This window comes from Pinus tabuliformis, chromosome 7 (genome assembly GCF_031772625.1).
Source record: "Pinus tabuliformis cultivar Carrire ecotype Pingquan chromosome 7, CPIR1, whole genome shotgun sequence".
Taxonomy (NCBI): Eukaryota; Viridiplantae; Streptophyta; class Pinopsida; order Pinales; family Pinaceae; genus Pinus; species Pinus tabuliformis.
Window position 1 is genome coordinate 1,673,515,512 of NC_142293.1, and position 16,382 is coordinate 1,673,531,893.

Genomic DNA, 16,382 nt, shown 5'->3' on the forward strand with positions numbered 1-16,382 from the left:
ATAAAAGGGAAATTATATTTTCTTTGTTATATGTATTGAATGGTTTGTTAAAAACATGTATTTTTTTTTTATTTTTTATTTTTAATTTGTGGGTTCAAAAGAAAATATTAAGCATGTACCAAGTTTAGCTTTAAATTAGTATATTGAAATAGGTCTCTTATCTTATAATTATGAATTTCTCATACATTTTAATTTAATTTGGTGACTCTTAACTGTAAAATTTTCTCATTTGTTTTCTAAAAATTTTCTATCTTATTTATTTTCTAAAAATTTTCTATCTCATCTACATGAAGATAAATTCTTTGTCCTGTAAACAAAAAAATCTCATATACCAAACTTGGTGACTAGGTTTGCTATAAAATTTTGCGAGTAAAAATGCCCATACACCAAATTTAGTGACTAGTTTTGCTATAGAGTTTTGCCTGTACAACTGCATGTGATTCCTTTCTTTTTCAAAATTTAAATATTTGCTTGACAATATTTTCATCTTGAATATCGGACAGTAAAACGGAATCAGCGGGTTCAGGCTGGGAGTGATTGGCACTTTGAATATTCTCTCTCATCCTTGATAAGGCCAACCAAGCAGTGAGGAACAGGTGAAAGGGTGACAGTAACTCAGAAAAGCTGCTCTTTAGCAGATGAAATGGTTTGTCTAGATGTGACCTCCTGCCAACATCACATTGATAATCAGCTCAAAGTACATGTCCGACCCTGCGGAGTCCCCCAACTGCGGCCACCATTGACACACTAACGAAACAATTCCATTTCCTGTCATTGCCAACACTGCATCTACTGGCCTACCTAAATTACAGCACTGTTACCCGAACTTTTCGCCGTAAATCTGAGAGGTATACTTACCCTAGGGCGAGCTTACCTTAGACCTTGCCCTTACCAGAATCATTGCAAACTCACTCAAAGGTACGTGGCAGTACTACAGTCTCACTTTTGAATGAATGGTTACTTATATAGTATAGTTTAATACAGTGATGTGTGGTTTAACGTTAAGGTTGGGGTGAAAATAAATTATGGTTCAAATTTTATTTAGTATATGGTAAATTTTATTTAGTATATGGTTTGTTATGATCTTGTTTAAAGAGTTTCTTTGCTAGATCATAAGATCTGGTTTATTTGGTTTCTAGGTTGTTGGATATATTTTTGGTATTATAACGTAGCTTCTTCCAATTTTATGCTGAAAACTTCGAGGGTTACTCTTGGACATCTTAATAAAAATATGAGAATAATATTAAAAATATTATTCCTTTCAACTTGATAAGTTGTGGAATAATAAAGAATTAGAAGTAAAAAAGAAGCTAAGATATTACAAGGTGGTGATCCACCCCAATTTTGGTAGCCAGAATTGTCTTTCTATCTTGAATAGAGCTAAAAGAAAATGAACATTGTCAAGATAAGAATTAATCCTCATAAGCTTCAAATTGAAACTCTGCATTGGTCAATTACCAAAACACCTTGAGAGGAAAGAGTCTGTCACCTTTACAATATTAAAAAGGTTGAAGATGAAAACATTTTCTTTTGGACTTCCTCGTGCTTACTCACATTCTTTCTAATTTTCAAAATCTTTGTCACACTACCAACATTTTTCTAATTTTCAAATCTTTGTCACATTACCAACTTTTTTGACTGGTTAAATCAAGAAAATTATAGTACTCTAAAATACTTCTTTTTTTCAATCACACAAATATAATATTAAAGAATCTCAACTAATCTCTTATTTTAAATCTCATACTATATTGTAACATTCTAAGCGCTCGTTGATTTGCTGTAACTCCAAATACTGCAGAACCCATGTGGAGCATGGCCACCTTATGTAATTCCAGCGTTTTAGATTTCACATGCTCGTGACAAGTTTGCTTGTGACTGTCAATACCCACTTGTTTGTTCTGATCATTGCCTTAAAACAACCAAATCGAGAAGCAGCCCGGCCCGGTCTGTTGTATTGTATGTACTATAATGAAACACTTGAAAAGTACAATCATGGCCGGCCTCCAGGTTGTCCATGCTCCATTGAAGGACAAGACTGTAAGTGTTACACAGAAATACATCTCCAGGGATATATGATTTCATACTAGCTTTGTTAAAAGTGATTACAGGTGTGTTTAAGTATACTGAAATTAGCTTGATGGCAGATTTTGGTACTTCAGTGCTCTCTGTCAGATTCATATTCATAAATGTACAATTGGGATTCGGGGTTCTCTCATATGATTTTGTAATTGATATGTTTTTTTCTAAATATTTGTGCCGAGTTTAGGTTTGTCAAAATCATACATTCAAATTTTATGAAAAAGGTGAAAGGTGAGAGTCAATTGATTAGATAAATAGTCTTAAAAATATGTTCAATGTTGAATGATAGCATCTCTCTCCCACCTAAATTAAACTTAAATCTTAAACAAAAAACATTACTTAATTTCAAATAAAAATTTGTGAATAAGTTACCACTTTCTTAATGAAGCTTTTCAAGTATTCTTATTAAACAATTAGTGAAGCTTTTTAAGTATTTTGTAAATTTATTTATAATGGAAAAATCACATTCAAATGTAAAAAAATAAAAATAAAAAATGTATATTTGTAGTAGGTATAGTATTTGGCATTGGTATGGTATTAGTTATTTAATTGTGCTTTGACTGTGTATTAGTTTGTTTTTAACCAAAAAAATTGGGAATATCCATGGTTTAGTATTAGGAATTCAATTTTTGTTTTTTAGTATTATTTAAATTTATTTCTTTGTTAAGCGATTGATTGAAGTCTTGTTGGGTTGTTTAGTAACTTCTGTCTCAATTTTTAATAACTTTTTCTTTTTTCTATTATTTTTTTGTCTATATTTTCAATTTTTTTTCCGAAGAAAAAAGCCGAGCTTTTCTATTAATCAAAAATAAAAAAGCTACAAAAGGAATGAGTAAACATTCAGCAGAGATTGCTTGTGCCATAGAGATATTTAAATCTCCTCTGTGGTGTCTTTTTGACCATATCTTTTTATCAAGAGACTAAGAAAGCTCTCCTGACCGCGGCCTGTAACAGCCATATCAAAAAATAACATTTCAAAGCTGTCTCATAGTATCTGGGCCTCCTTTTTAACAGGAAAACAGCCCAATGCATAATATCAAAAGGAAAATAAAGTAAACAAACTGTCTCTCCTGCTTCAGGAGCATTTCATACATGTTCAGACAAAAAAGAGAATGATATTTTAAGAGTATGGGGGAAGATCCGACACACGGATCTGATCCTGAACTTGCTCTGTTATCCTCCAAGATCCCAGAATCTGCTGTAAACCTGCTTTAGAATACCTGTCGGCTTCTTCATTTTTATCCCTGTAAATATGTTCAATGGAGAAAACATTAAAGTGAGTCTTTAAACTTTGGATTTCTTCTAACAGAGGCATCAACATATAATTCCTGCATCTAAATTTCCCATTGACCCAGTTTACCACATTTGCAGAGTCTCCAAAAATCTGAACTGTGAGGATATTTCTATGAATGAGCCAGCAAAGGAGAAGTTTTAGGGCTGATAATTCAGCAAAATTGTTTGTGCCCATCCCAAGGCCTACTGAGGCTTTTAATGAGTGAGAGGGACTTAGATGGATTATAATTCCGGCTCCAGTGATGTTGTTTTGAGCTGCCCCGTCAAAAAAAGCCCAGGGGATGCCCTCTCTGATGACGAAATCCTTTCGCTGATTTGAAGATTGAGGACTCTCCGGTTCAGGAATGCTAGCTAATATGGCTGAGGCTTGAATTGCAATGACATTTGCTGGGGTGACTTTTTCTTTAAAAATGCATCCATTCCGGGCAATCCAAATACCCCAACAGACAATAGGAGGGAGGTTCCTCAAGTTTTTCTCAGGATAGTGGGACCACCAATATTCCCATGCTACTGATAGATCTTCCCCTTCCCATTTCACGGAAATGTTCAGAAGTTTTTTTGTTTCCTCCCAAACTTGTTTAGTGAAAGGACAGCTCAAAAAAAGGTGCGGGATAGATTCAGATTCAATCAGGCATAGAGGGCATCTATCTATATTTTCAATTTAAGATGGCTTATTCTGATATTAAAAACATATTTATAAATAAAAAAACACGACACATATGTGTGTTAATATGAACAATATTAGTTAATCATATTTCTTAATTTTTGGTGATGGTATTCAACAATACAATATTTTATTAGTTGTTTTATTTTTGTGATGAAACCTTTGACTTTATTATCATCTTTTGTTTAATTAAACTAGTCCTGATGATGGACCCCTTTGGGGTTTGAAACGTCAATCCGGATCATGCCACTACAAAAAACTACACAGAAGCTTAAAATCTAATATATTTAAATTATCAAAATAAAAACATTTTAAAAAAATCATCACTTTTTAAAAAGTTAATGTTAAAAGTTTTTCAAATATTTAATAAATTTAATTATAATAAATAATCATAATTCTTACCTATTCTAATTTTAAAACCTCTTTTAGTTTTATTTTTTTATAAGCTTGATTCTTCCAGCTTAACATAATTTTTTATCATCAAAATAAAAACATTTTTCCCTCTCAAAATGTAATTTTATTATTTCAAAAACATGTTTTCCAGAAAAAATCATTTTTATTATTTCAAAAACATTTTTCCAAAAAAAAAATCATCGTTTTTTAAAATAATGCTTTGAAACTTTTTCAAATATTTAATAAATTTAATTATAATTATAATGGATAATCACAATTCTTAGTCTAAATAACTTTTTAAATTTATTTTTCTATAATTTTAGTTTTTCCAACTTAACATATTTTTGTATAGCTTGTTAAGTCACTCCATGGTGTGAAGGTTACTGATTCCAAGTCACTCCATGATGTGAAAGTTACTGATTCCAAACTCCCTGGGCAAAAATCCAGTCATGTTAAGGGCTAGTGTGGCTCGCTGGGCAAAAATCCAGCGATGTTAAGGGCTAGTGTGGCCAGGGATCACGATTTCTCAAGCCATAGGTCAAGTCTAAAGTAATCTGTGGAGATCTTAACATGGCTAGTGTGGCCCAGGTCAGAGGTCACGGTTTCTCAAGCCATAGGTCAAGCCTAAAGTAATCTCTGGAGAACTTAGACAGCTTGACGATTTCTCAAGCCATAGGTCAAGTCTAAAGTAATCTGTGGAGATCTTAACATGGCTAGTGTGGCCCAGGTCAGAGGTCACGGTTTCTCAAGCCATAGGTCAAGCCTAAAGTAATCTCTGGAGAACTTAGACAGCTTGACAGAAAAAATCATAACATAAGTAATTTTATTATTTCTTTGAAAAAGTCATAAAATTATATGTTTCACATGTTTTCTCAAACATTTTTACTAAATGTATTTATCATGAGATTTCAAAGTTTTACGTAAGGAAAAATTCCCAAATATTGCAATACTCTTTCTCAAATTCATAAGTCAAATACAGCAATAGGAAAAACTCCATTTAACCACTTCCATGATGGATATGATTTTAATATCTAATAATAGAATAAATAGTAGAGTCAATAATAATAATAATAAACTATTGATTAAAGATAAGAATAGAATAAATAGTAGAGATAATAATAATAATAAACTATTGATTAAAGATAAGAAAAACATCGGATAGCATGATAGATTTTATTTTACTGACAACATTACTCTATGAAAAGGAAAATGAGTGATTATTCTTATATGTCTCCATTTCTATTTGTTTTTGTTATTAACCATGTTTCACACTACATCATAATTTCCAGTTTTCAATAAACCATTACTTTTCATATTTTTTTTAGTATGTTGAATAGCAAAATGGTTGAAAAACATTCTCAAACATTTCACTTCTTCAAAATTTAGAAACACATTGTAAATTTGAAAATCAAAAATATTGTTAATTCTTTTTTCATTTGCCCAGTAACAATGCTAATTTGAGTGCCATTAATTCTCCATAATTATTTAATTCCTACTCCAATCTTATCTTAAACTTAAAGGAGTTGTCTTTAGGGGGCTTTTTTGGATTTTCCGGTGAATCAGGCATAAAAAATTGAGGTGAAATCTTGATTTGCTTTATTTAAACTAGTTTTTTCACTGTATATATGGATTCAACACCCTGAAGATTGTGCAGGGATTACCTATCAAACTTGTGATTTCAATAAATTCCTGCCAAATTTTAGAAAAATTAGACCGGAAAACCCACCAAAAAAACTTCCAAAAAATCACACTAAAAACAACTCATAAACTTAAATGGAATGATTATAAAATATTGACAATACACCCTTTATCAACCGAATGTATTTTTTTGACAAAAATTAAAAGATTCCCAACCATGTCTTCTGAACCTACTTAAAAGTTTATTAAAAAAACAATTTAATTTCTCTTCAAACCTATTCAATCTGCCTTACAAAACGGATTTTCTTAATTTCTCTTAAGAAAATGTTTAATTAACTGTGAAAAAGTCCCAGATATTGAGTCCTTATCGTACATGAGATCCCCAATAGACAAATGTGAAAATCAATCCTGAACTGTACACCACCAAGGTTTTAATGTCTCTCTACAGTACAAGGATTTGATAAGCGCTGCTGTAAGAACAGTAGGTAACTCGTGAGCGAGTACTAAGGCAAATGAGTTGGCCCATCAATCTGTTGCACTGACAAAAACTGATCTGATTTCAATCAGCCCTCTAATGAATGTAGACAGAGGACAAGATCGAACCTTACGCTGTGGGATTTAATCAAAATGCACCCATTTTAGATTGGTGGTTTGGTCCATTTTTTCATCGGCGGTGGCGTACATGAAATTTAATTTTCTTGGTGTGGGTGTGAACTTTGGTGAGAGTAGTTGGAAGTTTTGATTTTGATTTTGCTTTTGGTGAGGGTAGTTGGAAGTTTTGCTTCTGTTTTGGTGTGAATAAGGGTGGGAATATTGCAAATCGATTTCAAACACCAATATTTTTCGAATTGTTGATGGGACTTGCATTTATTTTGCTTCTATCCTCCTACACTATGGGCGTATGGGTGACGCCTCCAGAGATTTGGATAGTGTAGTGATTTAAAAGGTAGTTTTTCTTTGTGTTTTTGGGCAGATTTTTTTATTGAAAAAATAGAGAGCTAGAAATACAATGGTATGTTATTAAAAATAAATATTTTAAGTATTTTAAAAAGTTTAGAAACTATTTTCATTAGTGTTTCGAAGTGGGTGTTTTTTTTGTTTTGATATGATGCCAATTTAGATTAAAAGGGTTGTTGCTCCCATTATACTTGGCATATAGTATGAGATCATATCAGTTCAAGGATTATGGTAAGAAGTTGACACAAGGTTAAACATCATTTGAATATAGCTCTTATTATACTTGGTGCATTGCATGGGTTGGTCACAATTCATGAAAATGTTCAACATCATTTGAATATTGCAAGGTCCATAGAGAGGTATAATGTTCAACATCATTTGAATATCACAAGCTCTATAAGGAGGTACACAAGGACTCGGTAAGAAAAAAAATCTATCAAATTGGCAAAGTTGCAAGAAAAAATTGACATTATAGACCCCAAGCCAACCATTCTAACTAGACGATCAACCATCTCCTTCTCCTTGGACAAGGGTAGTGACCAACCACCACCCATGCTTCCATCTCCTTCTCCTTGGACGAGGGTAGTGACCAACCACCACCCATGCTTAGAGATTTCGCCCAAAAATTATTGTTATGACTCACTAGTTTTTAGCTTACAATACTCGTAATCTTTTTTGCCTTCTTATTTTGCATAACTAATTATTTTTATACTTCTTATGTTGCATAACTAATTATTTTTATAAATTTATTATATTATCTATTTAGTTTCCGACCAAAAAAATAATTTATGTAATTCTTATTTAATGTAATATAGAATACCTAATTTCTGGTTTTTTGGTAGGTAAGTACCCACGGGGATTTGAACCAGTGACCTATCGCAAGGAGTGTCTTAATAGTGCACCCATTCACTGTCAATCCAAATCCCCGTGAACATATGAAATACCTAATTTCAAAATAAAACCAAAAACTAATTATATTTTTAAAAAAATCCAAAACCCCATGAACATATGAAATACCTAATTTCAAAATAAAACCAAAAACTAATTATATTTTTTAAAAAATACAATTTTGTAAGTTTATTAAAATCCACACATGTTACGCTGACCTCAAAAAAAATTTGCCATACCAAATATATTTGAATTTAATGAAAATTTTATTTAATTTTTTAAAGTTATTTTATTACTGGCTAATTTTTAGTTATTTATTTTTTATTGAGATTTATCATTAATTTAATAAATTAATATACTTTAATTTAATGAAAATTTTATTTAATTGTTTAAAGTTATTTTATTATTTACTTTTAGTTATTTTTTTAATTGAATTTTAACATTAATTTAATAAATTACAATTTTTGTGATATAAAATCAAATTTTCTAATTTATAAAAATATTTTAGTATTTTATTCCATTTAATTTTTTGTTATTGCAAAAGAAAAAAATAGATTAATTCATTATTTTATTTTTTGGAGTTTGTTAATTTTTTTTTAATTGCAATTTTATTATTTTTAAAAAAATTATATTTTTCATTTTTTAAAGTATTTCTTATTTATGAATTGAAAAGCTCATTCTATAATGGTATTTTCACTTTTAAATAGGTCATATTCCATGTGAATATCAATCATTGGTCAATACCATAGATTGTCATAAACCTGGAGCTTGAAAACAACCACGTTCTCATAAACGGGAAACCACGCTAACAGTTTGTTATATTTTAACCATTTGATAACAATATGATTTATCTTTGACCCAATAACATGAAATCACTAAATAATTCTAAATTGTTAATATTTCTTAAATTTCACAACAATACTAGTTTTAATACCATCATTTTTACATAATTATTAACCCTCTTTCAGTTTTATCTTAAATTTAACCCCATATATAGAGAGCTCGTCTGTACTTGGAGGTGTTCCAGGTATTTTTTTAGTCGAATTTGTCTAAAATCTGGTAAGAATTTATTGGAATCACAATTTTGATCGGTGAACTTTGCACAATCCAAGTTTCCAAAAGTTTGTTGGGTCACTGAATTTATCTATACCTTGAGAAACTAATTTTAAATTAAAAAAATAAATAAATAAATCCATAATTTAACCAAAAATTTGTTTCCGGAAATTCCAACAAAAAACTTGACAATATAAAATAGTTAAACAACAACTAGCAATTATCTAACTTATAGAGAAATGGTTTAATCAAAATCCCACTGAAATTTTTAAAAACTTGAATTTAAATTATGTAATCTGTATAATTTGAATGCCTCAAAAATTTTAAGATGTTGAATATATTTATTTATTCAAAAATATATTTTAACTAACAAAAAATTTTAAAATTGTAATACCAAATTCTAATGAATTCCAATAAAACAAATTATTGAGCCAGTAAATTAAACTACACCATTAAAAATTATAAAATGTAAATTAAACTACACCATTAAAAATTATAAAATTATATATAAAATCTTGCTCATCCTATTTAGTTTCAAGTTTATGGGAAAACCATCTTCCACACTGAACACACAATCTTGGGATCTTCAATATCCCTTATTTCATCTATTTTCTCTGCCGGATTCCAGCAAAGATGGCCAGAAAAAGTGCATTTCACATTGAATGTGGGGTCTCCAACGGTAAGGGCCGCAAGGTGCTGTCGCCTGCTTTACAGACAGCTAAATACCTTGGATTCCCACATGAGCTAGTCGCTACCCCAATACCAGACGCTATCCACCAGGCTTAAAGACGCTTGATGACGTGAAAGTCGAGATCAAACAACCGAACATGAGCTGCTCTGAGCTCTAGGATGTTTAGACATGTGATTTGTTCATCACACTTGTCCATCCTACGGTCAAAAAGACTATCCCAGCTGCCTTCCCTTTCAGCAAAAAAATTGGTTCCATTTTCACTTACAGTGACTGGCTGTATCTACAGCTACAGGGTGATGGATAGCTGGCACTCAAAATCATTCTCTGTATTGGGAAAATTCTGTTTGGAGTAAGGTAAAAAATAGGGTATAGTTTTAGAATGATTCAAGCTTTTATCATGGACTCTGGAGTGGAGTTGCCCTCAGGGTTTAAGGTAATTTTGAATTTATCCAGAATTTTGATACAGGTACAAGAGAAAAAGAGTGAAAAGAGGGGTTGTGTTTTATATTTGATTGAGTTGGGGTTAGGGTTAGTTTTAATGTTAATGGGAAAAAAATCTATTTAAAGATCAGAATTGTTACCAGGTTTAGTGGAAACTATATGCCTTGTGAGATAATAATGAGGATTGTGCAGGACTGCGTAGAGATTATACATCTCAGGACAATTGACTCCATACTTTACCCTTCTCCATAAAATTTTAACCTGAAATCTAATAAAAAACTAAACTCATATAAATCAACTAATTTACACAATAAAAAACTAAACTCATATAAATCAACTAATTTACACATTATTACAGTAATACATGAATGAAGGAACAAACAACAAGGAGAATCTTATAATTGATTCTTTGACTATAAAGCTCGTGACAGAATACTGAAGTCTCACTTTCAATCATTTTCCTCTAAAATTCAATGGTTCCGTGATAATAATAATAACTTGACACAAGAAGTTTACCAGATTTCATTTTCCAGTGAATGCCCTTGTCAAGCTCTATATATACCGTGCAAGATTCTATTCATTTGTTTTGGAGCACTTGGGTAGCCATTGGTTCACATTAGGTGTGATTGTTTCTTTGGATCAGGTGAATTATGCGTTATCATATTACTGTATCAGGACTTGACAAGGCAGTATAGTGGCCTGATTTATGTGCAGTACCGATTGGAAAAGGGAGCCCAAGAATTAATATAATATAGGCAAGGTCTTTGTATAGCTGGTTGAGAGTTTACCTTAACTGGCATTGACAGACTGAATGTTATGTACACAGAGGAACGGATGCTTAACTTAGAAGTTTTGCCTGTTCAAAAACAGTGAGCAGAGAGATCTGTGGACATGTAAATAAAAATTCTTTCTTGGGTCTGGGTACATGTTGTCTTCTTGCATTTAGGATGTAGCTTGTGATTATCGTTATGAAGCAGTACAGCATGGACTTTAAGAGAGTACTGATATTTAAAGACTTCTGAGCCTGTGCATACTATGTTTATATATGGCCCTAATTGTTCACAGAGAAGAAAAAGTTCTGGAAATGAAGGCAATTATATTTGAATCTGCCTGACAGATAACAGTACTGTAGTACTATGATTGTGAAGGTAAGGGAAACTGGTGATCCAAAGAGTTAAAGGGGGCATCTGCCATTGATAACGTTGGGATTTTATTGGAGAATTTTTGTTAGCCTAGAAACCCAAGAAGGGCCTTATATATCTTGAGGACTATTCAATAAGATACCTCCGTATAAGCAGGTATATGACCAAAGATGGAGCTCATTCTACGATCAGGATCGAAGAAGAGAAGATCTAAATTAAGACAGTTGCTTGTTCTCTGCCTTGCAGTATTGCTATCTTCTGCTTCCCTTGTTCTATTCTTTGCAGATGGAGCTTCCTCGTACAATATAGGTGAGCTGCATCATACGATTGTGCAGTGTGAAAATATTTTATACCAATTAGGTTAACAGAATTCAACTGTTACACTGGACTAACACACCTTTCCATGAATGAGTGCACCAAAACAATGGATGCAAGAGAAGAATTTGCATCATTTTAAAGAAGTAGAGTTAGGTGGCTGACATTTAAACGAAGAAATGATGTAGCATACCCAAAAAAATGTCATTTGTTATTGAAGTATCAGGTTTGTTCGGCTGTTTAAATTTCTTCACTCATATTAACCGCCAGTTTGGAGCCATTAAAACCCTGAATTATTTGTAAAAGTTCAACAGGTTGCAAAATTGCAAATGTCAGTTTTGGATTATTTTGCAGAATTGCAAATGTCAGTTTTGGATTTATTTCTTTCTTGTTCTTTTATGGATAAAGTGCTTGAAATCTCCCAACGCAGGCTGACTTTATTCTCTAATGATGATATGCAATAAATCAAATTTTGCATTTCTGTTATTCCTTATCCATCGCAGTTTGAGTGCAAGGGAACGTTGGTTATCAAGCAGATACAGTGTACCTATTTGGTTATTTTGTTTGGAATTTGGTAAAACAAAGTTCATGGCTTCTATCTAGGTGTCGTTTCAAAAAAAATTACTGAAAATTTTGGGCCAATTTGGGTACCTAGATCAATAAACATGGTAAAACCATATAGTAAATCATAATCCTTGGGTTGATTTGGATACCCAATATTCTTAAACATGGTGAAACCATGTACTAAACCATAATCCAAAAAATTATGTGATTCATCCCCATAATCACTTTAGAATCGTGGCCAAAAATTGCTGTTTTTAGTCTGTTGTTTAGCCTACTCCATGCAGTAGCAGTCATTCATCGGTTGGTATATCTAATGTTTGTTCTGCAGGAACTCGGAGATAATGACTGGCATATTGGTTTTATGGAACACAGCTCACAAATTCCAGATTAATACTGACCTGTTTGCCTTTGGAATCGAAATAGGCAAAACAGACATCACATTTGCAGATGGCTTTGTTTAAATTCATTCAAGTTTTTGCTTAAAACTTGTGAAATGTCTCTCCCAGAATTTTACGCATTAAATCTGGTTTAACCTGCTTTCATTCAAAGCTTCATTTGTCCCTGATAGTAAGTGGAGCATCCAGCTTTTCACACACCTGCCACAGTTCTTTTCAAAAACTACAACATATGATATAAACTCACTATAGTTAAGTTAAAGTTAAGATATTATATAGAATCACCCATCAGATATCAGCACATGAGGGGTGATATATTGCACAGCAATGTCAGAGTGTACAAGTACAGGCAGGTTATCATAAATCCTTAACAACAACATGCCTGAATTCTCTTAGTGTAATCATTGCTTTTTATTGATACAAGCTACTGTTTTTGTGAAAACAAAGTTGGCAAAGCAAGTTGCAGTGAGGACCTCAAATGGCAATCATAAATTACATGTTGCAGTGAGGACCTCAACTGGCAATCACAAACAACATGTGCAGACACAAAGAGAGGCTGCTTCAATGACTTTGGATTTTACATTTTTTTTCAGATTTCCCAACTCGTCTGGCGCCTCCAAACAATGAAGATGCTGCAAGAATATTACAGGTATCTTTGATTTCTTGAAAAGCTTTGTGATTTTGTTGCAGAACAAGTATTGATGTCTCCTTTTTGTCCAGAATGGCCTTAGTGTATAAGAGTAACTATTTGAATTAGAAAATTTGCATTGTGGATTGCCCTCACAAATAATATCGAGCACTATCCATATTAGCAACTTACAATTGCAACCCAGTCTTTTATTAATTATCTGAATATACTCAGATGCAATTGATACTGTAAATAAATTTTCAACCATGGCAATATTGCAGATCAGGAACCCAATTCGTCATGTTCATGGGGCAGTGCCCCAGCAGATGAAATTTATTAGTAAAAGACGGTATCTTGGCGGTCGGCCAGGATCCTTCCCACCGATGTGCAGTTCCAAATGTGCTCATTGTACTCCTTGCAAGCCAGTGCATGTTCCAGTGAAACCAGGGCCACCAAGAACTCTTCCAACTGAATACTATCCCGAGGCTTGGAGGTGCAAATGCGGTAATAAACTATACATGCCCTGACCATTTAACTAATATATTCAACATATATGTATGTCTTTGTTTATATGGCTGAGCAGGTTTCCTCTACTACACAATTTTGAAAAAAAAATCTTCATGTTAAGACATTGTAACGTATGCAATGTATTCTTGGGGTGCAAGGGAGCAATAGGAATTAGGGCTTTTATGGGGAATAACACCATACTTCTTGGCTTCCCCAAGGCTGGTCTTAACCATTATTCAGGCTATAAATTCAACCATGCAACACATATTGCATAGATTGAGCTTCCATTGTACAGAAAAATGACTGACTTTTTTCTACTCTGAGTATTTCTATAATGGTTGGACTTATCATGTTTCCAAGGTTGGGTTCTTGGCTATGCATTCTATGACCAATTGTCATAATATAGTTTTTTATTATTATTATGAAAATATTATGTTTCTCCAGGTAGAATGTGTCATAAATGAAATTTTAGTTTTTTTTATTATTATTTAAATAATGTTTTTTTTAAGGTAGAATGTGTTATATTTCCATAAAGTTTTTTATTTCAACTTAAAGTAAACTAGGATTCGTTGAATTTATTTTTATGTTTTTTAATTGATCGTTTTGATTCTTAAGGGAATATGATATGTTTTATTGGCTGTAGTGTGTTACAGAGTCTGTTAGGTTGCATTGACTTTTAATAAATTTAAAAAAATCTTGCCTACCGATTTTCCAGAGATTTGATATTATTCCAGTTCTAATAAGTTCATATTTTAATTAGATGGAGAAATTAATATATAAGCAAATTGTATTTAGCAAAATGCTCAATTTTACAATAATATGTGTAATTCTTTTTTTTTCTCAAATCAAATTAGATTGTTCCACATGGCTCTCCCCCACCAATTTCCTAGGGATTTGAGAATAATCCAATTCTAATAAGTCCATATTCTAACTAGATGGGAAATTAATATATAAGCAAATTTTATTTAGCAAAATGGTACATTTTATGTGTAATTTCTTTTTTATGTCAAGTTGGTTCAAGATTTTTATTTCCAGGATATATGAATCTCATCACAGTCAATTTCTGGTATGTTTTTTCTTATTTTCACATGGCATTAACTCTCTGTTAAGGTATGTGCTCAACAATTTTGTTATTTTGCAAGGCCTATTGTTTCCATTCCCAATGTAAACATTCCAAATATAGAACTGCATACAGTCCAATATTTTTAGTCATAGGAACAGTATGTGCCAAATCCCCGTCAGTCACAGTTCTCCGACAATATATCTGAGATAATGCTTGTATTTTGTTTTTCCTACTATGAATACAATTATTCAGTTTTTTCGTGCTTTTAACAAAAAAAAAAGAAGCAGTTGACTCATAAACTTTTTATACATGGTTAATCAGATAAATATAGACATAGGTAAATATTTTTAATGTATATATATATATATAATATAGTTTATTTGTTTTTTTTTAAATGAAAAGTTATTCCATAATTAATTCAGTGGTAGAAAATAAGCCAGTGAAATCTCATTAACTTCCACGTGAAAATGTTCTATATGTTTTGGTTATAGTTATTTATTTATGGTAATGAGATATGATTATTTATTTATAATAATGAGATATTACTATAAAAGCAATAAGAAAAAGTATTAAAATAATATTTTGATAATAAGATTTAAATTTTATTTAGTTTAAGGTTAATATATATATATATGAAAATAGTTTATATAAAAATATTTTATGAGTTTGTTAATGAGGCAATTTTGATTAAAATATATATATATATATATATTATTAAAATGAAAAAAAAAAATTATATAATGATAAGACTATAATATAATATTTTTAATAAGGATGATAATTTTAAAAATATTGAGAGTAATGTTTTATGGGTTTTATTTAGTTTTATTTGTTAGGTATTTGAAAATATTTTAAAAGTATTGCGTTTTTTTTTTAATCGATGGTTATAAAGTAAACAGAGGGTTTTATTAGGTTTGAGAAAAATAATAGTGATTATGGAGGATTGCTTTGAGGTAAAGGTTTTTTTTTTTTTATTCTTTCAAGAAAAAATATTTATGTATTTAATTGATAAAAATATTATTAAAATTGATTTTGTTTTAAAAAGTTTATACAAAATAAATTGAGGATGTTGTTGTAATTTAGTGAAAATATTCATTGGTTACTTGCAAATCCTTATGCCAAGAGACAATCACATATATATATATGTAAAGAGAGTAACAAGAGAACAAAAGTAGTGGTAGACCAGCAAAAAACCTCTAGTGTTGATCCACAATAATTCTCATGATATACGTGTATAGATTCTTGAAATTTACAATTGATGTAATCATCTAAATTAACTCATTGATCAACCAGATAGGAAAGTCAACCCTACTAGTAATTTGATTCGACTTGAAGGTCAACCCTAGTTGCATACTAACTTAAGAGCCTAATCGACTAGCTTGACTTGTGGGATAGGTGGAATGAGTTGACCAACCCCTCCAACATATCCCCCACTCATTGTGCCGCCTTGTCCTAAAGAAGGGAAGATTTAAAAAAATTTATATATGCAAAATTGAGAATAAGAAGAATATGTTGATAAAGAATGATGCATCAAGGAGGTGTAATTGTCAAAGTCTAGTATTTTTTTCTGCCAAGGTTCTTATTGGTGTCAAACTAGTTGGTTGATCCATTGTTTGTGCTTCTATCCAAGGGTGTAGAAGCACATATTTTTCCATAGGCTTGATGCCTCTT

The 16,382-nt window shown here is 31.5% G+C and overlaps 1 protein-coding gene across 1 annotated transcript; it reads left to right on the forward strand.

The window, feature by feature from the left end:
* The first annotated feature begins 10,874 nt into the window (after positions 1 to 10,874).
* Positions 10,875 to 14,028, forward strand: LOC149254886 (uncharacterized). Its single transcript, XM_089457138.1, has 3 exons — positions 10,875 to 11,548; positions 13,107 to 13,162; positions 13,423 to 14,028. Exons 1-3 carry the CDS (start codon positions 11,410 to 11,412, stop codon positions 13,666 to 13,668), a joined length of 441 nt encoding a protein of 146 aa, XP_089313264.1. The 5' UTR covers positions 10,875 to 11,409; the 3' UTR covers positions 13,669 to 14,028.
* Positions 14,029 to 16,382: the final 2,354 nt, after the last annotated feature.

Excerpts from the sequence above, each read along its gene's own strand:
- LOC149254886 (XM_089457138.1), top strand. The coding sequence starts at position 11,410 with ATGGAGCTCATTCTACGATCAGGATCGAAGAAGAGAAGATCTAAATTA. Across the intron at positions 11,549-13,106 it reads AGCTTCCTCGTACAATATAG|ATTTCCCAACTCGTCTGGCG; the intron begins GTGAGCTGCATC and ends ATTTTTTTTCAG. Across the intron at positions 13,163-13,422 it reads ATGCTGCAAGAATATTACAG|ATCAGGAACCCAATTCGTCA; the intron begins GTATCTTTGATT and ends GCAATATTGCAG.